At 38.9% G+C, this 24,653-nt stretch overlaps 1 protein-coding gene across 2 annotated transcripts in view; it reads left to right on the forward strand.

The window, feature by feature from the left end:
* Nucleotides 1-24,653, forward strand: part of foxj3 (forkhead box J3) — a 71,523-nt gene that overhangs the window by 3,371 nt on the left and 43,499 nt on the right. For both annotated transcript variants that reach the window (XM_017408454.3, XM_017408453.3), the window contains exon 2: nt 23,888-24,390. In XM_017408454.3, the coding sequence (XP_017263943.1) occupies nt 24,070-24,390 (321 nt within the window). In that variant the 5' untranslated portion in view covers nt 23,888-24,069. The remainder of the gene's footprint in view (nt 1-23,887; nt 24,391-24,653) is intronic.

Genomic DNA, 24,653 nt, shown 5'->3' on the forward strand with positions numbered 1-24,653 from the left:
TATTTATTTAATTTTTTTTACAATGATTTATCATTTGGCTGAATCCAGAATCTCTTGCTGCTCTGGAATGATAATCAGTCAATTTTTTATTTTTAAAAAAATAATTATTCTTCCCCTCCTTGGATTTTCATATAAAAAAGGATGTTCCTCATTGGTTTATCAGACTAAATAACCAAATGATCTGGCTAAAATATGTTCTCCGTGCACCCTGTTAATATCCAGGAAGAAGTTTAGGTCTCCTGAAAGCTGTTTTGGTGAGAAGCGAATGGCTCAGTCTTCATTAGCAACACTTTGCATCACTAGAATGCAGATGAGCTATGAAGCCAATTCATCTGCTGGAAATGCCTCCCTGATTCCAATTTGAATCTTGTTTGCAGTCACATTGTGTGAGCCCACTTCTCCATGTTAAAGAAGTCTCTTTATCTGAGAGATCAGAGGGGGATAATTGCACTTAAGTGAACCTCATTTAGTGCTGGCCAGAGCAATTACTGTAACTGCAGTTTTAGGCTTTTTTTTCCGTTGAGGGCCTGGAGCAGCTGTCATTGAGTCTCTGTAGCTGCGATATCAAATGGTGACTAGAATGGCATTGGCGTGGCATCATGGGAATGGCATATCCTTGGATGGATTTTAATTAGTTTTTGCAGGGTTTCACTCTGCTCTTTTTTTCCATCTGAAGAAAAGTGTAATTAAAAATGACAATTAGAAATGCATTATTTTAGTTGTGATTGAAAGCAAATTATTCTCAAGATGCTGTAAGGTGGAAAAAGCCAGAAATGTTTCTCCAGGCAAAACCCCCCTGGGCTCGAGCGAGATGTTTTATCATTAATGTTATTCAGGAGCCAAATTTTGAGTTTTGCTCAGCTGGGTGCTTTAATCTATTTTTGCTGTAAATTAATGAATTTTTAAAGAGCCCCTCGCTGGATACGGGTGGATGTGGGAATGCAGCGCCGGTTCGGTTTTAAAACGAGCCTCTACTCCACCGTTACACCCCCCAACCCTGCTTCACCACCCAACCCTCCTCACGGGATGGGAGAGAGCGAATTTACTGAAGCACCAGACTTTCATTTTCTTATTCACCCAGCAATATACTGTCTAGTTTTCTTCATCTGACCTCCCCCAAGTCTATTGAGTTGAATTTGTCAGTGAACTAGTCCAGTTCGCTCTAACTCATGTGTTGGCTGAGAGTGTGATGTAGACAGAATTCAAGGAATCTTGTGATATTTAATTCAGCTGGCTTGTTGCCTATCCTTATTGGAACATTTGCGCATATACATGTTTTATCTGAAAGTGTCTCTGTCTGCCTCCCCAGTCTGACTAATCAGGGACAGTTTCTGTGCAGGGGAACTACTGTAAGAAGCCACAGCAAAGCTTGCTGGGTAAGTTTGAGTGTAGGAGAAACAGGTGGGGTGTGGAGATGACTGCGCCTGTACTGTAGTGGCGTTGTGCTCTCTTTGACTCATTCCGTCTGAGTGGCAGCAAAACAATTAATACATTTTTTGAGGCCTATTTAAACATTTTGTTTCCTTTTATTTAACCAGATTAAAACATAACAGTTTGCTGTGATCGGGTGCACGAACAACAGAATTTGTGGAAAACTCAGGTTGTTGTAATACAGGTAATGTAAAAAAATATATATATTGAGAATTATTTTTAAGTACTCTGTGAATCCTTTGATATTTTGAACGCTGAAGACTAGCTGAACCTGTATAAATACAAGTTGCTGGAACTTTTTGAATACCTCAAAGACTTTATTTATTAATTAATTTTTTTTTTTTACATTTTGTCCTTGAGGGCTGATAGGTTCTCAGAATCAGTGTGAGTTTTTTGCCGTCAGTGAAAGAAATTCATATTCCTATGATTCACACTCTTAGGAGACCTCTGTTCTGTGTGCCGTAAGAGAAGCTTTGTCAGCTTAGAAAGCTAAGTACTAAATGTGGCACTTTCATCATAGTATTTTGCATAGATTTTGATAATTACAACGGCTGCTCCAGCATTTACAAGTTAAAAAGAAAAAAGTGGAAGGCTGCACAAGTTACAGTGTGGAAGAGGTGGGCTGCGGTGTCAGTTTTAAACAGGGAATTTTAAACTAAATATAGCGCTAACAGTGATCAAACGGTGCAGCTTCATCTGCATTAAGGCTGCTCTGCGAGTACCTGTAAGTATTCAGAATATTATTCCGATCCCGACTGTTTAGTGATAACACATTAAGTTTGTGCTGAAGTTTATAAAACAATTTAAACCGGGGGGTGGAAGAAGTGAATAAAAAGTTGTGTATTTGGGGTCAAGCAGGTGTTTGAGATTCCTGTTACTATTTCATATCTGCAGTAATATAGCAGTAAAACCCTTTTACACATGAGATACGTGACATTAATGGCTTCATCAGGCTATTAAACCCACAGCATTCAGTCATTAACACATTATTGTTCTTCACAAGTCATTCAGACATAATTGTAAAAGTGACAGAATTCGACATGCGATAGATATATATATATATATTTTTTTTCAAGATTGAGTAATGCATTAAATGAAATACTCTCTTATAATTGTATATTGTAGAGTCACAGTTTTTTCACAGTAACGTCATCTCACTCTAAAAAAAATTACCAATTCAAATTAATGTGCAAAGCAGCAAGTAGCTGTGCAAACCACAGAAGCCAGCGATGAGAGAGGCTAAAAATCTTACTAGACTGTTAATCGTATATTACTTGAAGTTTTATTGCCCTATTGTAATATAACTATCTGAGAACACTGCTTCTACCATGCCATTTCTTTTTGTTGATACCCCGTACTCAAAATTCTGCAGGTACTTTGCAGTTAGTTTATTTCAATATTTTTTTGCAACATGTTTCTATGACAAAACATTTAAAAGTACGAAAAGCACATTGTAAGGTGTTCAACTGATGATGCTGAGAACTTCAAAATACTCATATGTGGGCAGTGAAAAGGCAGAACAATTAGTTTTCTTTCAGTCATTTGGTTCAGATGCCGCGGAAAAACACCATCTTCTGCAGGTTTGTATTGTACTTAAAACCATCTAGGAGAAATCTGGAACACGCTTCTTTAATTTAACGGAGCAGATTCTTCTGAACAGCTGCTCATGTGTCAAATTAACCTGCTGGCTCTGTGCTCGCTGGTTTGTTAACGTGAATACAAAAATTCCCAATTGTTCCAGGTTGAAAGTGATACGTGTATGTTACTAAATCTGTTACGAGTGTAGTAACATATATGCACCGTTTATCGACGTTACGGAAAAGTACCGGGGGTAGTTCACACATGAAAATGATGTACTCATTTTGAGAAAGGCTTTTTATGGGAATATTCAGAAATAATGAGCATTACAACGCATATTGTGTGTTCTTGAACTCTGATGTAGTGTATAAAAGGTAGAAATAAGATACTTTTGATCCTCAATTCAGATCAATAGGAAACATGTTCTGTCAGCCTCAAATTTACAATCGTTGTTACCAAACTGGATCTAGATTGACTTAACTTCACCTGCAGAGATGATTAGAGGATTGTCTCATCTTTAAACAATTATTTCTGGTTTATTACAACAATAGTCAAGTCTAGAAAGCAAGTCTGCAGTTCAAGTTACAAAAGCAACAAGCTCGAATGTCGTTCTTTGGTGTTTGTGAGATGGGACAGAGACGGTCGTTTTTAACGGTGTCCACGTTCTTAAATCTGCTTTTAAAGTTGGGCTGTGGAGTCTTGAGGAAAAGGTTTTCCTGTCACATCACTTACTCTCACAGCAAACTGGTGGTGAGGGATGGATTCTTTATCATGAGATCACAAGACGGGATGCCTTTCAGCAGTCCTGTGCTGTTAGCTCTGTCGTGATGGTGAAGCTTCCTAACATAAAAACTTCGATTGTCTTGGGATTTCGGACCATGTTAATGTGGGCTGTTCCAGAAATAACTTCATATAGAAGTTGGAGTAACTATGTAATGTTGTGTTTGAGGCTTGTGTTCTGTAGTGGCGAGTGCCAAGTTCTGCAGATGTGGGGTTATTTGACCCAATGACTTGGCACCTTTTTTTTTTTTACCTCCCTGTTACGCCTCATTATTCTCTGCATGCTCAGCAGAAAGCGCACGTCAAAAAGCTCCCTCTGCTGTCGTCATTTGTTGCTTTTTTTTTCCCCCCATGAAAACTGACAGATTAGCTTTAGATGTAGTACTTGGAGTTTTCATCCGTGATTCAGAAAACCCTCAACAGAAGCCAAGGATTCCCTCTGTGGATTTGGAGGAAGTGTTGATCTATGTGGACCAGGAAACCCACACATGTGATAACTCACTCTTACCCCATCAGTCCTACCCCGTCCAAACCTCCTTTTGTTTTTTCTTACACATGATCTGTTTCTTGATTTACGTTTCATTTTGTTTTTACTTTTCTTTCTCTCCCTCTCTTCGCACCATCCTCTCCCATGCTCTTCACGTAGCAAACAACATGTCTGTGGAGAATTCAGAAGAATGCATCTTGTTACTCAGATGAGTCATACTTCCTCTGGCCTGCATGCCTCTCCCTCAGGGTGGATGAATGAGAGGGCGGAGAGGTTAGCAGGAGGAGGGGCTCATTGGCAAAGGCGACATGGTCTGTGCCAGTTGCTTAATGTAATTAAGAAAGTATCAGTGTGTTGGTCACAGGGTTTAAAACGTACTGTATGCACCGGAGCTGCCTCGAAACGTGTTTTTCCCCCTATGTGACCGTTTGACTGATAGCTTTGATCAGGCTGAGTCACTAACTTTTACACAGTAAGTGTTGGGAAATCTCCGGCCAAAGTCTGACCCCGTGAGTCAGCTGCTCGTCCACGGAGCTGTGGCCTTGGGAGGAAAGCTCGGGGCCCTCAGCTCTGGAAGGAAACCAAGGCTACACCTGGTATATGAGAAATGCATCCTACTAGAGAAAAATTTAAAGATGGAAAATAAAGATGCGTGTCCTTCTGAAGGCCTTGCTGCGGTGTGACTTACGGCTGCAATTAAAAAATGTAGCACTCAAACAAATGTTGCATTCTTTTGAAATTAGTATTACGTTGCATCACACACAAAAAATTGAGTTTACCTTGATTATCCTTTAAAAACTTTTCAAATAATGTCAGTAAAGCTCTGGGCCTCTCTCAGCTCCAGTTCTGTCTCTCATATACCTGCTTGCCTTGGTCTCTTGCCAAAACGTATGACTCACAGGAGACTGGGTGACCTACTTTTTATATCTTCTACGAGCGCCAGCAGATCTTTTTTCATTTGCAAGACAGTGCGCAGATTAAATATAAGTCAATTAAAATGCACTTAATACACCCATTTTTGGATTCGAGCAGATAAAGGCTGTGTCAGCATGGCAGCCACCGCAGAGGATTCCCTTTATTATCACAAGCAAAGAAGGTCCACAGTAAACAATTTGGCTCCAATATTTCATTAGAACCAAACTGAGCTTAAGGTTGCAGTGCTTTTATTGATGCCAGTTTGAAAAAGAAACTGGTTGAGGTGCTGTCATAATTCCACTGCATTTGTCTTATTTTGTATTTGCTCATTCCTGGTTTATCCAAGTTGACAGAGATTATGGTTTCCACATGTAGACAAAGCATTTGCATCTCGTGAAAGTTGCCTGAAGGCTGACTCAGTTTGTTTTAGTAATGATAGTTTTGGCTGTTCTGTAAAGACAAAGTTTGAACAGTTGCTTTTGTACATTATATGGATTAAGGCATGTGATAAAGTTTCTGCTAAGAGGCAGTTTCACAAATGTCTGCTTTACAGTTGTCTGCCTCTGAAAAGAAAAAAAAAAAAAGAAAAAAAAAAAACAAAAACGAATGCTATCAAAGGCCATAGGATTACGGAGATGTTTTTGATTGGGAAGAGCTGCAGCTTTGCAGCAGATAGAATTTCCATTTTAATCGCTAATTGCAGTTTTTAGGCTGTGTTGTTTGTCATTGATGCAGAAACAAGCTGTGCAGTTGAATGTGTTGTCTTGGTTGCTCTTTCCCCTTTTGCAGGGCTCGGCTTCTTTGATTTGTCAGTTTTGTTTTAGTCTGCCGCCTTCATCTTGACACAATTGGCCCCGCTCGCACCAACCTCCTGGAAACCCCCCGGCATGCCTGCCCTGGGGTGTGTGTTCAGTCATTTATACTGCTTCCTTTTAAAAGACCGCCATGCCTTGACTTCCCTTCTAGTTTCCCTCCTCTTATTAAGATGCAAAAGGCAGAGCAACGTCTAAAAGGGAGTTGCTGGCATGTACCGTGGGGGGTTAGGGAGGGACTATAGGCATGGGGACTTTAATGACTTAATGTGCACTGTATGCCCCTGCCACACTCCAGCTAAGTTCTGCTGGCAGCTCACATTACTCTGATTTCTGCCTTTTTGTGAGAGTCCTCTCACAGAGAGTCAAACTGATGCACTGACAAAAGTGACAATAATTGGAGAGGAACAAATTATGAACTCTTTGGTTAATACTGATTGCAGCTTGGGTTTATGCCTGATAATCCCCATTAAGTAAGCCAAAATGACAGCCTTTTTGAAACCTTTTTTTTTTTATCTTGTCTGCTCACCAATTATTTTTTTTTTCTCAAATAATTTTCTTGCCTTTAAAAGTCCCAGTGGAGAACCCTTTTGACTGTCACTCTGGGTTTTAGAATTTGTTTTTTTTTATCAAACTTTTTATTTTCAGTGAAGTCCTCCTTTTTGTAAAGTCAAACTAGAATATTCTCTGTCCAGTGTTGCACTACTAGTAATCTCTTCCTTATCCATGTGGCATATAACCACATTTCATGATGTTGTGGTTTATTATAATGTTTCTACTGCACAAAGAGGCAGAGCTGTTGATTAATCATTGTGGCACTGATATCACTTGACTTTCTTTGTTACTGGTTGTAGCTGAGAATCTGTCACAGCAAAAATTTACTACAGCTCCACAAATCACTTACCCTAAAACCTCATGTATGGGTCTTAATTAAGAAACATATTTGTGGTTTAGTAACACGCTGTGCTCAGTTTAGGACATGCAACTTTTTGTCAAGCACAGATCTAGCTTTACAAGGAATTTTATTCAAGATAAATACATTTTAATTGGACGTTATGAAGTGCTGTACATTGGGACAAGATGGACAGAGAAGATGACAGGGGGTTCACCGTTGTATTTCAAAAACAGATGCAATTAAGTGGAGCTGAGTAGGTCATAAGCTATTTTTGTCACCTTCTCAACTGGAATAGGGTTGCAGCTAAAAGCAAATTAATTTAATTCTATGTTTGATGCATGCAATTAAAAAGAAAAAAAAGAGCTACATTAAAGTATTCCTTGTAAAGTGCTCTTTTTGAACAACCTATAATTTCTGATCTGAAATAAAGCAGTAGTCTGTACCTTTTACAGTAGAATGATAATTGAATTAAAAGACAGTGGCCTGCAGTCATACGCTAAGAATAAAAGGAAATTGTAAGTGAAATATTCTACATTAGATCGGATATAACTTGAGATTCTGCTTTTAATGAAACATCTAATCTAACTTTGTTCTAAATTAGTCTCTCCTTATGAGCTGTATCGTCTAATCACTTTAACCTGTAAGAATTCATATATGAAGTAAGCAATAATCAAACCAAGCTCGGTGAATTGTTCTGATCTCAGTCGGATTGTGTAGGCATGTGTACATCTTAATCACTCTTTAACGGCATCATGTATCGCGCTGCTGCCTCCAGTTCCCGCAGAGTCGATGCAGAACACGGTGACTGTGGGTAAAAGGACAACATGATTTTTGGGGTTAGGGAGAAAGCCAAGAAAGCTGTGGGTTTTGAGAGATAATGATATAATGAAGGCTTCGGATGGATCTGACACGACACTGGTGTAGGAGAATGTAATGTTATGAATGTCATTGGTCAGTCTGTGTGCTGTAACAAAAACAGAAATATGAATACAGTGTTCATTATGCAACTCATATAAACATCACAACAATCTTCTTATTTAGAGTAAGATCAATAGAATATTGCTGTGAATGTTAATAAAGCTAGTAGATTGATCTTTTTATTTTTTTTAGTGGCTGCCTTTTATTTGTCGTTTAAATGTTTTGTAAGTTTATCTTGTTACAGTCTGAAAATGGCACCAGAAAATATTTGTAGCTTCACGAGAACAATAATTTGCAGCGTATTGGAAAGGTTGAAAGTGTAAAGGGTGTTGAGCTGCAGTTTGTTTTTGTGGTGGCACTTGATTTCCTATGACATCCGTGCCCTGCCAGTCACCATCTTCACCACATTTACTCTAGGTCGGTGCAAACTCTGCAAACAGATAACAATTTTATGATTTCCCTCCTGTTGAAAAATCTTTGTGTTTTGTGTGACAGTTTTAAATCAATACCTTTTGAGCCTGATTTAGCACTGCTTAATTCCTGTCAACTGAACATGTTCAAGACATAGTAAAGCAGTAGCTGATTTCTATTATATACTGTACGTGTCTGTGTAAGAACATGGATATGAAAGTCTTAAAGCCAAAAAAAGGTTTCAAGTTCCCATTTTTAATTTCTGCTTATTTTATTTATCTACACAGTAAGACATCATTTATGAGTCAGAGCCGGTTGTGACTCATTGGTCTATATATGGAATAGTTTTCCTTGTCATTGCTTTTGATGCAGTAAATTCATTTCAAACTGCTGTTGTGGACTTTTTGTGGTTACATTTGTTGTGTCAAGGTCATAACAAATACGAATGATGTAGGTACATTTAACTTTAAAAGCTTTATTTTTTTTACTTTTAATGACTTTCATCTCTATCAGGGCTTATTGTTCTCTGGTTGAAGTAAGTTCTGTGGTCAGTGGGGAACAGTACAGGTCAGGTCAGGAGCTTGTTTGTATAGGACTTTCTGCCCTTCTCTTCTGTAGTGACTCATGTGGCATGGCACATGATGCACCGCTTTCACCAAGTGAGTCATCCCGAATAAGAGAACCCAACTTGAACAGCACTAAAAGTGAAACGCCTCAAAAAGTAAAGAATTTATATCTTTACAGTTTACGCATTAGGTTTGTTCATAATTGTTTGAATTGTTGTTTTGTCACTATTATTGTACAACAAACAATTTTTAAACGGAAAGAGTTGCAGTGATGTCACATTTCCGCAACTCCAGGAAAAAGTGCAGGAAAGTGCGTCATATCGGTTCTACTGGTATCATCCCACAGCCTTTCACTTATACCATTAGATAGGCTACTAAAGTGCAATTAAAGTAATATTTTTTAAAATGATAAATGTTAAGGATCTTGTGGTTTTAGAGGTAACTTTGCCCACTGTACAGGAGGCTTTAACAGCTAAATGCATCTGCCTGACAGTGTCTTTTAAAAAAAATATTGCACGTGCAGATGCCTTAGGCTACTCTTACTGTTAACCACTTGCATGTAAATTCAAAAATGATGAGCAGTAATTTGCTTTTTTAAAAAGAGCCACTTTTTATTATGTGTAATTATTTTTAGAATTGCGTTTTTGTACTCCAGATGCATGTACAAGTGAATTGCTGCAGAATGGTACTAATAGACACACTTTCCTGCACCTTTGCTGGAGTCATGGAGATCTGACTTCACTGCAACGTAATTGGACAGTTGCAGTAACAAATTGTTGCTGGTCCAGGACTGAAACCAATATGACAAATACATATTGTGCCTTCTGTGTATGATTACTGAGCAGGAACGGAGACTGATGCTACTGTACACAACTCGTGGCTGCCTCCTTCCCAGTTGAGCAGGCTTGATCGGTAATGTGCAGAAAAGGAGCAATAGGCTGGAAGGTAGACTTCTATTTTCCAGTTTATTACCTGCATATAGATATATTTAAACTGAATTCTGTGAGGTGTAAATTTTTTCCCGGGAAGCAGTCCTGTGTTTGCTACTTTATATTTACGTGTCTATGGCCCGTTTAAAATGCCTGCGTTTGTTTGCTGGCTGTGTCTGGGGCCCAAAGTGGAGCTCTTTCTGTCAGACGAGTGAAGCTCTGCAGAGGCAGCCACTGGGAGTTCTGTTTCATCTCCTTTCATACCACTCTGAAGCAGACATGCAAATCCGCTGTAATGAGCGCAGCCTGTGTGGTGGTGGTGGGTGGGGTAGTAGAGAGAGGAAAAGGGGGATGAACTTACAAATTTAAACTCGAGAAAGGGAAGGTGGAGGAAAAGGAGAGACGCAGACAGGCCTGCCTGATAAAAGAGCACAGGAATTTAAGAGGTTTAGGAGAGGGTTATGTCATGAGCACTGGAAGTGAAGTCTTCTCACTCACATGAAACATGTAGCCTCCCGTGGTGGCTCTCTTCCCCTCACTGTTGAATTACAGAAGTAAAGATGCAAATGGCGCCACATTAATTAGCCTTATCTTTTACACCACCCAGATCTGGTGAAAACGCCACATTCTAATCATCATCACTGCTGGAAAATGTAATTAGGCTTTTGTGTGGATTCTGTTAAAAGTTTAGCTCCCTAAAATGCTTGTTTTTGATAGTGGAGCACGGCAGCAAACAGGGTTTTGTCAAAGGAATAACACAACGACATAGTACAGTATGTGGCTTTTAAAGTTGGGTAAATTCGGTTCTATTGATTGATGTGCAGCAGGACTAGTTCACCTGCCGTCCTTACAGCCATCTGTGAAGTCTGTTTTGCTCTTCATCAGTCCATAGATTCTCATAGATTCTCATAGGCATGTCTTCATCTTTGTTGTTCACCACTGAAGACTTGTGAGGGTCTCTGCAGATCAGCCAGACGTTAACAGACACTTGACATAAGCTGAGACCTTTTATGTCAAATGGCTTTTACCCCACTGTAACTGTTCATAGGGCACATTTAATAGATCCATATAGATCCAGAATCAGTTAGCTGCGGGATTCAGCAGTCAGAAACTACCTTTAAAAAATGGTGTATGTTACTTATTTTTGGGCATATTTTGTAAACAATTTTTTTATTGTGCTTTGTAGTGCATGGGCTGTGACATTTTATTGAAAAGAGATGCCCTCTACATGGAGGAGAAAGCCAACAAAAGCTGGAAATCCAGTCCGGTAACACACAATTGACAGACCATCCCATTTATTCTCAATGGGAAAGTGTGTCAAACGTTTTGACTATTGCTGTAGAATTCTGTGCTATAAGATTTTTAGACTCAACTCCAGCTCATCTCATGCTGACAGTCTGTCAGAAAACCTGCAATGTTTTGAAAGACTGGATTAGCCTTAAATACAATGTCTGTTCTCAAACCTGTTTTATCAGTTTTGGTGCCCAGACTGAACTAAGCCGAAAGAAGAAATGAAAGAATATACCTCCTGTTAGACTCAGAATAAACTCGCTGTTGTGTTCAGGTTTAAATTAGGTCTGTGTCACTGGGCTCAAATTCAACTTACACGCTAGTGCTTGGTTCTTCTTTCTGCTAAATTGACAAAATTTTAAGCTAGTCCAAATTCAGCAACATGTGAGTAATTGAAGCTTCAACATGATTAAAGTTTATTTACATTTTTCTGGTAATTAATGGTATCGATGCGATTCACGGGAGTGAGTTTCTTCCTGCATTTTGTATGTGAATAATATGGCACATAATTGGTTAATAGGTCAGTACTGTTCTCAAAATCTTATTTAGAAATATTTAATGCCTGCTTTTCATGGCTAATGTAGAAATAAGTCAGCTATCCACACGTCTTCATCTTCCTCCTTGAAAACAAGAGTTCCCCAGTGGAAATACCAAAGTCAATTTCACAAGAGGAGAGCAGTGTCTCTTCCTCCAGCCTTCTGTCTGACAACACTCGCAGATTGCTGCCTGACGTCTTTTTCACATTGAAGGGAGTTCCCGTGTTTCTACAGGATTTAAGCTGTCAGAGGGAGTACTGGGTGTGGACGTCATTGGAGTTCCTCAGGGTGTCTGAGCTGGCATCATTTCTCACTGACATGAGAACGATTCCTCATTCCGAGTTGTTTGCTGAGTGGTTAATTGCAGATAAATGAAGCAATCTATCTGAATTTATTTTAAGTTTACCATGCAAGTATTTAAATATCAGCTCATTTTTATTGTTTGTAGATTCAGATTATAGTTCAGTCTTTTGTTAAGGATGTTCACTTACCCCCCCTCTTGTTTTGTTTTCTAGTCATCAGTGAAAAGTCTGAAGTTTTGGAGCTTTTGTTTGCATCTGAGGCATTCTCTTACTGTAGAGAAAGAAAAGCTTATTAATGACATTTTTTTAAAGGCACAGAAAATACATGTGCTCATTTATTTAGATCATGTTTAGTAGCTGAAATGGTTTTAACATTTTAATTAACATAAAAAAGCAAATTATTTACGATTTAAAAACTAAAAGCGTACCCTGTTAAAGATTTTATTTCTTTGTTTCATAGAAGGATGCAAAATAAAAGGTTTTAGTTTTCTGGGAGGCTCTATATTAGTAAGCAGTTTTTGAATAAAGTTATATGTTTGGATGGGTTAAATAATATTCTGTATTTTAGCTCATTCCTTATGTAGTTGTGAAATTCCTTTACAAAATACTCATGCTGTGCACAGCACATCCGCTTGTCTTTTATGGTAAATCTTCCAGATTTGTGATGACTTGTTCTGGTTCTTGTTACACGGTGAGCTCATAGTGGAGAGTCTATTTTTTTTCTTCTTTTTTTGTCAGTAGGTATTTTGACTGCTTAAAACAACAATGATTGCTACTACCTTCTTTCTCATCCACGCCCAAATAAATACCAACATTGTCTCCAGGAAACCAAATTAATTGAAATTATCTGCAACGGAGCATGGTGCAGGCAACAGGTATAAACATCGGGAGGTTGTCTGTTCCAAATAAAAACGAGTTTCTGGTCAGTTAACCCTGGTCATGGTGTAGACGGCTGCGGTTTTATGTTTTACTCCACTTCACTATCTGTAATCAGCAGTAGATGAAAACCAAATTACCACAGAAGTCATCTGGAGAATGCCCAAGAGTTGCGTTCGACTGTATAAACACTGACGTTTCCCTGTGACGCAAAACCACATTAGTTAAATTCTGTAGCTAATTTGAATTCTTTCATTCTGGATTCTGCAGCACTGTTAAATCTCCTCAGGTATGTCATCATATTTATTTAAAGTAAAATTGACTTTTTTTTTAAACACACAGCACAAACTGACTCTGAGTTAGTGACTTGCGTAGTGCTATGTGTTTTTTTGAAATTTTCAAAGAGTAGTTGCAGAGTCTGAAGATCAGATGCTTAAATTGTCCTTTTCCTTTTTTTTTTTCAATTTTGATAAACTATGAAAATATTCAAATCATTGAGCTGGGGTGAAGGCAAAGATTTTAGAGCAAGCTAGAAATGGCTAATGATCTGTATTTGTGTAGTCTCTATTATTCTTAGCTTCACTGTGAGTGTTTCTGATTCATATACGTTACGGCTGCAAAGCACTGCTCTTCTGTAATTCAATTCAAAGCTCCATCCTCAGACTCTGAGGTGTATTCTTCCTTTTTTGGAGTTGTTTCATCATTAATTTAGGTATTGATGACCTCATTCAGATTTTTCAACACCAACATGCACCCTTTGTTTAAGTTTCTGTGTCTGTGGATGTAATTTGCACAATGTTCATAGTAAAAATGAACACAAACCACACACAGATTAAAGAAATCTGTTTGCAAACTTTGCACTCATTTACAGGATCTGGCTATTCACATTTGTGCTTACTTACAGTATTTTGTGTTTGTGGAGGTATTTCTTTTTCGGCACAACGTTGACAAAGGATCTTTTACGGCTTTATAACATTTTTTGTTTCCTAAAATGTGTAAATTTGGTAATGTCACAAATAGGAATGTCTTAGATGTTAAATAAAGTGTCAGTCAGTAGCAACAGTGGTATGGGAGGTATGGCGTTCTTTTTTTATTTTTTTCCCTATTACAACATGAATGTTTCCTATTATGTTTTCAAAGCACCTTTAAGCCTAAATACACAAGTAGCTGAGCTTAAATGGAAGATAAATTTGAGAAGAGTTTGATGGATATTGGAGTTGGGCTAATGCCATGCTCAAGGACACTGGCATATCGAGGGGCTGGGGATCAAACTGCAGCTGGCAGCCAACTTTAACCCCTGAGCTCTTGATATTGTAATACGCTCTGAAAAACCTTTTTTCTTGAAACACGTTTCCATTTAGTAGAGCTCAATAAGCCTGAGATCTGCTAGACACATGTTCACACATGTTTCTATTGCTTATGTTTAAGCTGTTAAAAAAAAAAACAACCTGTATGTGAGATTGAGAGAGTTTGTCATACATGCTGCATGTTTTCAGTGGACTGTGTTATTATCTGCAGGTACACTGCGACTGCAGGAGCATTTTAAAGAGCCTGGATGGAGGCGCAGTAAACCACTGAAATGGGACATGAGGAGTCAAAGAGCAGCGCTTCAACAGCTTAATGATGTAAAGGCATCCAGCTCTGTCAGGCAGTAAACTCTTTAATATGCTGTTAATTATTTTTGAGAGATTGAATATTGATTAAAAAGCAAAATGGTTTTAATTATAACTCCAGCTCCAGTGCCATCCTAAATAAAGACAATATGAGACCTTACTTGAGAGGAATGTATATAAGACTTATAAAACCTTGTTTGTTTGTTTGTGTTTTTTACTTTGTGCTTTGTTGTTCTGAAAGGGAGTGCTCAGTCTCAGTGTCACATTGTCACAGTTTCCTCTCTCAGCTCCAGCTTTAGAGCTGCAATTGCTGATCCGATGTCTTTGAATTTGAAATTTATGACCTGATTTCTGTGCTGTGTGGCACTCTCAAAGCATGCATTGCCCACTCAGGTAATTCCTTTAACTCACGCTTCAGTGGTTCTAGCATGGTTTCTTATTTAGCACATCTTTGTCGCACATGAAAATGTGCTCATACACATTTCCTCTATGGCGTACGGCGGGTGCACACTGAACCATGTCACTTTGAGTTCAGTGAGAAAACGAAAAACAACGTCCCCTAAGAATCAGCTCACAGTTATATTTGTACCATTCAGTAAACCTAACAATCTTTTTTAATCATTCTTATTACGTTAGAAAAAGCTTGAACTTGCTTGTCCCTCCAGGCTGATTTCTTTTACTTATTAGTGTGAAAGTTTCTTCTGTTATAAATTAAACTGCCAGTCATTTTTCATGATAAAATTATTAATCGTTTGGCTGATTAAAAGTCCCAAGTTAGAAATGTCTGGAAATGTTTTTAAATTCAAATTGTGATTTCAAAGATGCATTTTCCTATCACAGAAGAAAGGGAAAATTTGCAACCAGTAATAATTACTTTTGCCCCAAAAATATGACTTATAGTAATTGAACAATTGTAATCAAAGTTGTCTGCAGTTTTTTTCACCAAAATCGGACTAAATGATTCATTCTTCTATTAAGGCAAAGGCGGTGGTGGATGTTAGTAATTGTTGGGTAAAAACAAAAACACCTGTGCTGGATTTCATAAAACCTTGTGACAGGTTACTTGCTGCTCATCTCCTGTAATGCTGGTATGTGTGTTAAGGTAACTTTGTTTAGTTAGAAAATACATGCAACTTTGGTGGAAAATGTGCTCTCGAAGGGCTTGTTTTGCTTCACTGAATGTTTCTATTTTAGCTGAGACTCAGTTTCTGTTTTTTTATTCATTAGATAAATGGTACTCCCTAATCAAAACTTCCTTTTTTTTTTGTTTTGTAGGTAGCTTTCAAATTTTAGTATTGTTACCCCATTGCACAGCCTAAAGACTGGCTCAGTATTTAACATTGAGCAAAAAAACCCAACAAAACTGGATCCAACCACTGCAGATGAGAACAAGAATGCCACCGAGCGCTTGGCCTGCCAGTTCCTTAAGTGGTCTAGTTGTGATTCAGCAGCAGGATCTTGCCGGCTGCCAGGCTGGCATGGAGTCAACCTCCCAGAGGGACTTTGTTAATACGAGCCCCCAGGCTGTGGGACTGGGGTAATTGGGTTCACATGGTTGGTGTCAGGACACCCCTGCCACCTCCAAAACAAAGGCCACCTCCCAGGCAAACTGTTAGAGATAGTAAGACACCCCCCCCCCCCTCCATCTCAATTACTCCTCTGATTCATTGGAAAGGTTTATTCAATTACTGCAGAGTTGTATGTGTGAGTATGCGTATTTTTCCTTTGCATTGACTTTACAGATTGCACAATGAGTTGGAGACGTGTGCTTTTGTCTGATGTCTAGACCTCTATCTGCCTGTATTTATCTATACATCCATGTCAAATCCATGTTAACACTAAGCAGAGTTGACTGCTGAGACAATGACTCTTATCTGTGTCACCGCTGCATCCATTCACATTCCTCGTTTTGTTTGTTTTGTCCATGTGTAAATTCTGAGGTTACAAACCCTGTTACTCATTCTGTGACCTCCTCAGACAGCCTGAAGCAGCTCAGTTGAGCCACAGACAGCTACCAGATCTTTCTGAACTCTGAACCTCCGTCCCTGTGCGTGGTCTGCTCATCCGTGTGCAGATGGGTGCTTTTTGTCATCACCACATACTCCTTTGGTTTGGCGCTGACTTACAAAACAAAGGCTTCTCTCTTGCCTTCTTTTTGTGGGCGAGTGTGTTTAAAGGATCTCAGCGTTTAGCTTTGGTTTGTTGACACCTATCTCTTCTCAGCGTTTAACTGCCCCACAGCCACAGTTGCACTCCAGATTGATTGGCAGAATAATTATGGACTTCAACCTCAGGCGAAGGGGGATTGGGGGAGTAAGGGAGCATAAAGAGCATGCATACCTTATTTTCAAGAAATATTTTTAAGAGAACAGCAGAGATCTCTGCCTGCCTGCCTGCCTGCATCTTAAAAACTAATTTATCAAAATGTAGCTTACTAATAACGCTTGCATGAGGAGTACAATGCAAAACATATGCACTCTTGCATATTCTGTAAGCGATGAAAGGCCTCAGATGGCGGCTGACTCTCTTGTTCGGTGCGTTAAGCTGAACAATGTGCTCAACGGTGTGAGCAGTGAAGCGATAATTGACACATCCTAAAAATGCAAGCAAGGACTAGGTTATTAATGCTTTCTTCCCGAGGATGGGCTCAGCGGAACCATTAAGCCTTTAATTGAGAGGGAAGACTGACATTAAAAGCTGTTGCCTTGGCATTACCGTTACCTGCTTTTTTTTTGTTTTGTTTTTAAATGAAAATGAGGCTTAGTGAAGTTTTCTGGATGATTGCGGAGTTCACGTGCAAACACAAGTGAAGCCTGTTGCTATTTTAGTGTGAGAGATCTTAAAAATAACTCCTTAAGTCCTTTGCCTGCAGGGGTGGAAAAAGTGAGGAATCTCTCTTTTGACTGAAAGGCAGGTGAGCAGAGTTCCCACCCCTTTTTTTGTTTATACTCTTTGCTATCACTAGGAAAACAAGGGCTTCTCCCATACTGGATATAAAGCCAGTGATATGGAAGGTATGACCCAGGTTTCGGTCGAGAGTACAGATGCCAAAAGCCTGTTACCAGGTTACATCACTGTTGTTGTTATGACTGCATGTGCCAAATCTTCAGGCATAACAGAGGGAGCATGCTTCGCGATTCCCCTCCCTTTTGCCAACTTACCGTCACAATACAAGAAGATTCTTGTCATAATGAGCTCTTGCTCTTCCTTCTGTATCCCTCTGCACACGCTGGAGTCTGGGCGGCATTTAACAATCAGTAGTGTAAATATTTATTGTGGCCTGTTTGAATTGCAGCGACATTGTTTTTAATACATCACTCATCGTGTCTGCAGTTCCGAAGAAGCAAACACAGCAGCGCAGTCATCACAGGCCTTAATAGTTGTTTCTCTGTCGCTGAGCAGGCACACGCTGCTGGAGTGTTACTCTTGACGGATGCATGACTGCAGTAAAAGGGGATTATTCGCAGAAATTGCAGATAAATGCAGGAGAGCGCTGGCCTGGTGCGTATCAACAGTCCTCTGTCTGCAAGTGGGAGTGCGAATGTGAGCTGAATAGCCTCCTCTTTTCTCAGAGAGGAAATGATGACAGTAATGCACAGGTATTTGAGGGGAAGTTGTTCTAAGTAGGCAGCTAGATGTTCTAGGTAAAAAATAAAAATAGGCTTAGTTTGGCATTACTAACATTGGATAAATGTTGATTTCAATTTTTGTATTAGTGTTTGTCACTTGGAATAAAAAAAGGAAACAGTTATATAAAAGAACTTGCATAAGAAATATAAAACTAAGATATTTTGAAATCATTAGTATATGTAAAATCTTTGCAGTTTTTACCTTTTTACAACAATTTGTTGCAACTGTGAATAGTAAGAAACATTTTTACTACTCTTGAGTCTGAAAGCAAATATTTTAAGTATAATTTTTTTTATTATACACTGCATATTACACTTTTTTAATATAATTTTTTTATTTTCATTTCAATTAATTTTTTTTGCGCCCATTGTTATTTTCAGTTCCAAGGCGGTGTGCAGTATGGTTGATGTGCAGTGTGTCCTTACCATGCCGAGCTTCAGTGTGTGTGTGTGTGTGTGTGTTGTTGTGGTGACGGGCACAGAACTTTGAGTCCAACACACATTTTCAGTAGGTATAGTGTATCGTGTTTTATTGTATGGAATCATACCAATATTAGCCGTCATTGTTTTGACTTCTTTTGGTTGGACTTTCAAAAGTAATGACTGCTATCTACCGTGACCCTTAATGATGACTGTGGACGTTGTCTTTGTATTTTTCTCTGGACCAGTACCAAACAGAAGTTTTACTTTCACCTTTTTGCCAAATGCAGACTGGATCTCTCTCTAAATATTACTTTCATCTAATTATCTGCAGTCTACCAGTTTCACTTGAGCCATCTGCAACCTTGTTTTCTTTTCTTTTCTAGGTGCAAACACACAAAAGTCACATACTTTTATTTTTCTTAAATTATTTTAGGCAAATTGCTTTCAGTTTTGTCCTCATGTATTTATCTTTTAACGATGTTTTGTTTTTGTATCTGTTTCAAAGTTTCGACATAGCTTTTTAAAAAATTGGAAATTTAAAACATCAGAAATGCATTTTTCTGGCATTTGGAACAAGGCTAGGAGGGTGTTTTTTAAAGAGTCCAAAATCAGCAGTTTTTGAGGACAATTTATGAGAATTTTTGGCTTTAAGAAGGACTGGGAGAGTTTTCAGAAAATCAGATGGCGAATTCATTTACCAAGACAAGGATCTATCTTCCAAGGCAGTAAACCTGAAGTAAGTAATCTTGTAAAATAGATTTGAATAAAAACATATTGAGTGGAGATTTAAAATAGATTGTCTTGGCAATCTTTTTGGTTGGTAGAACCCACTCAGCTGAGAGGAGAGGTATACCAGATGTGCAAAGAACTACTAAATAAACCACAGAGCAAAACATTAAGAAAATGAACCTTTTATTTAACACGTAATGTAACAAAACTCAGGGGGGCAGCTTTCCTCTTTTTGTCCGTTCTTTTCTCGGACATTCTGGCATCTGTCATCCACTGCCTGGAAGACGACACAGTGTCACGCCCCCCCAACGACGACCAATCAAAAGCCTCAGCAGATTAATGAGAACGCCCATGGATCAACAAAAATGATCAAACACAAACTCCGGGAGAAGAAAAATCACAATTTATTGTGAACAAAATTACATTTAGCATCAGTATGCAGATCAGGGATAACACAGGGACTCTTATAGGCAAACATTTATACAAAATATAAATATATCTTTTATCATATGACATGGTGACAGAGAACTTTAATCCCCGAAAATATTTTTAGTCAATCAACAAAATATATTGGGCAAAAAATGTGGCTGAATGAAGGTTTTATAGGTTGTTTTTTTTTTCCCCTGCTGACGGCTGCTTTTGAACCTTGTGATTCAGTCAGGTGCAACAGCTCTTTGAAATAACTTATCACGGGTGAAAAATATACTTTCAAAACTTTTATTACTTTACTGCTTTTACAATTAACACATGGATGTTTTGAAGGGGGACTGTGATTTTTTTTTAAAGAGTAAGTCTTAAGAAAAAGATTCAAAACGTTTGTCCAGAATTTAAATATTAGAGAAGGAACGATTGTTGTTCAACTATCCGACAAGCACTCTCTATAAATTATACTAATACCATAAAAACTATAGGTATGCATTCACATTTACAGTTGTCTTGATTAAAAAACAACTGAATCTGTGGTTACTGTCATATTAAATGTTTAAGACATGTAAGTGGCACTCACTGTAGCAATACAACAGTTGAAATATTAATTTCACCCTGGGCCATGCATTGTTAGGGGTACTAAAACTTTAAGTACTTGCTAAGTACAGACATCAATTTTGCAGTAGTTGAGAGGGGGAACTGCTCTGATTTTATGACGCAGTTGCTGACTTGCATCTCTGTACATACTTGCTTAACATGAAGTTGACGTAATCTTCTGTGCTGTGTTGAGTAATCCCTGGTTGTTACCCAGCTCAGTGCCTCATTGGGATTTCTCGAATAAAGGAGAACCTGGCACATGAAAAATAGCCACGCTGTCAGTTTGATGGAACCACTTAGTGACTGAAACACAAAACATGATTGCCGATTTGCTGTCAGTGCTTTGTTGGCAGCTGCACTGTTGATAATTTCTGTCAAGAACTTGTGAAATTAAGATGTTTCAAAAACCCATTCAATTTTTTTTTTCATTCATAACTAAATCTGCCATTAATCCATGGAGGATAAAGAAACCGAGTGTTGAATAGCGAATACATTTGCCGATTAATTTTTTCCTTTTAGGCCCTGAAAACACTCTTAACAGCTCTATTCTTAAAACAAATTAAAGTTTTCTTTTGTTGACGATGACAGTGATGCAACACATTTTCCTGGCACTGAATTGGAGCGTCACATGTGGCATCAGTGTTCTCATGGGCTCGTGGTCTTCCCTCAGACCTCCTTCATGCAAACCATTTCTTCTGCCTTCTTGTTATGATGTCTGCCAAACAGCACCCTTTACAACAGTTTGTTTTCTGTCTCTTCCATCTTTTATTACCGTCTTACCTGCCTCCTGGGCACTTCTTTGCCCACACACAGACCCCTTGATGAACATAATCGGATGGGCCGTCCTGATGTAGCAGCAGGCCTGGGCTTGTTCCAGCATCGACTGCCCCACAGTCTGAGTAATGAAGGCAGCAGGAGGGCCTTCTAACTGCCTACTTGGGTTACACTTTATCATTACTACTAACGCCCAAGGTTCTCTAATTAAGACACCGTCTTGGCCCTGCAGATTATCTAGCAGCTGGATCATTAGCATGAAGGGTCAAATGACATCAAATGTGCATCTGTGAATCAGGCGGAGTGCTTTTCATCAACCCTCGGCTTAATCTCATCACCTCCAGAAACCTCACTTTGCTTTTTCCTTGCTCGCTCCATTCACACCGACCATTTGGTAGAACATCTTTTTAGCTTTTGTTCAATGCTTTCATTTATTATATAGAATTTAAAGAGAATAGGGTAGACTGCTTTTCCATTCAGTGAATAGAAGAATCATTAATTCACAAAGTTATGTGATTGAACTAAAGTTAAGTTTTAAAAAATATTTAGTGTTGTGATGCATAGATATTTATTTTGTTAGTTAGTTTGCCGTTACACCCCAATATGTCTAAAGAAGCTGTTTTTAAGGAAGATTTTTAACTTCCTTCTCAAACAATAAACACTTATCCAAAAACATCTTTAGCCAGAGTTTAGTAAAAATATAAAATATACTTTGAACCAGCAGTCTTTTAAAACATGCTGATCATACAGAGAAGACACAATCACCCCCACCCAACTCTCGCTCAGATGAATTCATACTGACCAAAGCTGCTGTTCTTTTATCCGTTTCACATTTCAACTCGCAGCTCTAGAAATCATGAAAATAATAGATATATTTTTCCTCAAATGAATTCACGAAACTCAATTGGGATTATAGGGGAAGATTTAGGACAAATGAATCTTGCCATTAATGATCTTCTGCTTTTTAAATGTGGTATTTTCCCCTCTCTGAACTCAGTTTAATTTAGCAAAAAGCTGCCATCATCTGCTTTGCTTGTCTACACTGATAGAAGATCTTGAACTGGCTACTGGGCACTCGCAGGCCCCTGCTGTTAGAGATCAATTGAAAAGAACTACCAAAAACCGCTTCTGCCCGACTGCTGCCAAAAGATTTTGCCTCATTTGTGAATTCCTTTTCATTCCCGCGGCATCTCCCATGGACATCAGAAGCCTTCTAAATTATGTTTTTTTTTCCTGTTTCTTTTGCAGTTTGCTACTTGCTGATAACATGGTGTTTAAAACTTAAGTAAAGAAAATATTAAAATAAATAATATTAAATGATGATTTTAATAAATATTTATATATAAGATGTATACATTTCAGCTATGTCCTGCATGAAGTTGCAAGTGTAAGGCTTTTTATCATGAGATTAATAATGAGAAAGTTTGAAACTTCTTTTTTTTGCTATTTAGATGTTGCAATGATGGAATTGTTTACTGATACTCAGCAAACTTGTTAAAATATTTGTAATGATGCATGCTTAACAATCGAAAGGGTCAAGTTATTTACGTGAGGAAACAGTTGCTGAATCTTTGTAAGGTCCAAGTAATGCTTGGAAGTTTTTTAATTTTTTCTTTTTAGAGCAGAAGTCATGTCATGAACAAGAGAAATAAATTTAAAGCAATTTCTTGTTTTGATTTGCATGATGGATGTGTGATCAAGAGCTTTGAGCAGATTCCAGCAACTATCTAGTCATCTTCCATGTGAACACTGTTAGTAGCAGACAGAGTAGCAAGCATAAAGGTGGAGAGATTGCTATGGTTGCTTTCAAGATTGATAGATTGTGTAATCTTAGATCTCGAGAACAAGCATCGCCAAAGCTCAAATATGAACCTGTTGGCTGCGAGTTCTCATTCTTGTTGTCTGCCAACACAGTTCTCCGGAGTTACCTCACAGTTACCTGCTGACGCTGAATATGACCTCATCAGCAAAGTTGTTGTTAGGATACAAAACATAACAACCCAGTGCATTTTTTTAGCATCTTTGTAGATTTAATATGTGTAATTATACAAACCCTAACGATTTAATTCTATTAAAATAAAATGCATTTCAAGAATTTACTGTGTTACATAGTAATAGTTTGGTACAATTACACCTTGCACACAACTATTTGAAACATTTCTTATTTAACCTATGGAATGCTATCAAGAATGTTTTCATTCTCTGCACTCTCAGGTTTACACATGCTCAAGCAGGCACACTCAAAAACCAACACACACACACACACACACACACACTCTGTGAGCATGCTTAGTCAAGAATAACAATCCCACAACTTAGTGGGGATTCCTCAATCTCTGGACTGTTCCCTCACCCCTTCAGAAAGCCTGAAGTGTCACACCACTCTTTTTTTTTTTTTAACCCCCATGCATTCTTGTATTCTCTTATGTTTGTAACTTTTGGCCTTTCTACACGGCTCATCTATTTTAAGACTGGGATGGCAGTGTGCCGAGAGGGACAGTGAGACAGGTTGTTGCTGGCTGCGTTCTGCACAACATAGCTGACACACATATCACAGAGGACAGTTTGCAAGATGACTCTAGCTGGCTTGTTTGCGACAGAAGCTCCGTTTAGCCGAGGCAAAGAGGCAAGCGGGGAAGAAAGTCGAAGGGGTTTACTTGCTTCAAGAGTGTCGGAATTCCTCCTGAGCCATTCCCCCATTTGGCTGGCAGTTGTGAAAACAATTGCCTGGCATTTACTTTCTCTGTGCAGATGGAGTCCCAGCTATGAGTCAGCTTTGAGAGCAGCAAGTGGTGGAGAAAGTGGTGGGCTTGTGATCTCTAGCACAGAATATAAGGATACTTTGTAAATACATTTGGTTAATGTGGAAACTGCTTTTTCTTTATCTGGAGTCTAGTTGATTTGCTTCTGTTTCCCAAGTTAGTTTGAAATTTCTTGACTAATAAAAGCACGTTTTTCTTGTTTCCCCAGTGTTGACACCCAGAAGATGCGATGCTAATGTCCTGAGCTGAAGGAGTTCTGGTTTCTTTCCCCACGTTTGTCTGTTCCCACACCTGGAGCACTTTCAGTCCGTCACCAGGCACCATCTCAAACCACCACCTCCAGCTTCCCCCATTCTTGCCCCATTCCCTCCTGCCCAGCCTGCCGTCACCATGACGTCGGAGCTGGAGAGCAGCCTGACCTCCATGGATTGGCTTCCTCAGCTGACCATGCAGGCAGCCATCCGCAAAACTGATGCCCAGAATGCCCATGGGCCCGGCATGGGCAAGAAGAATACCCTTCTGGATCACAACACCACATTGGATCAGGAAGAGGTGCAGCAGCACAAGGATGGCAAGCCTCCGTACAGCTACGCCAGCCTCATCACGTTCGCTATCAATAGCTCGCCAAAGAAGAAGATGACGTTGAGTGAGATCTACCAGTGGATCTGTGATAACTTTCCTTATTACAGGGAGGCGGGCAGTGGCTGGAAGGTAAGGGAAAAAAACAAAAAAACCAATCTACACTAATAATTATGTAGATTGAAACTGTTCTAGTTCATTAAAATGAAATGGCTATGATTACAGGTTGTAGTTGGGCTTTTAAAGATCCTGCAAGGTTACATATTTATGGATAACAGTATAATGGGCTCATGAGGCCGGTTGCATAGAAGACTATGGGCCTGTTCACATTTTCACCATTATGAATCTGTTTTAGCTGATTTGACTGCACGTGGTCACCTCTGACACCTCTGTTC

This window comes from Kryptolebias marmoratus, linkage group LG4 (genome assembly GCF_001649575.2).
Source record: "Kryptolebias marmoratus isolate JLee-2015 linkage group LG4, ASM164957v2, whole genome shotgun sequence".
In the NCBI taxonomy this organism is placed as follows: Eukaryota; Metazoa; Chordata; class Actinopteri; order Cyprinodontiformes; family Rivulidae; genus Kryptolebias; species Kryptolebias marmoratus.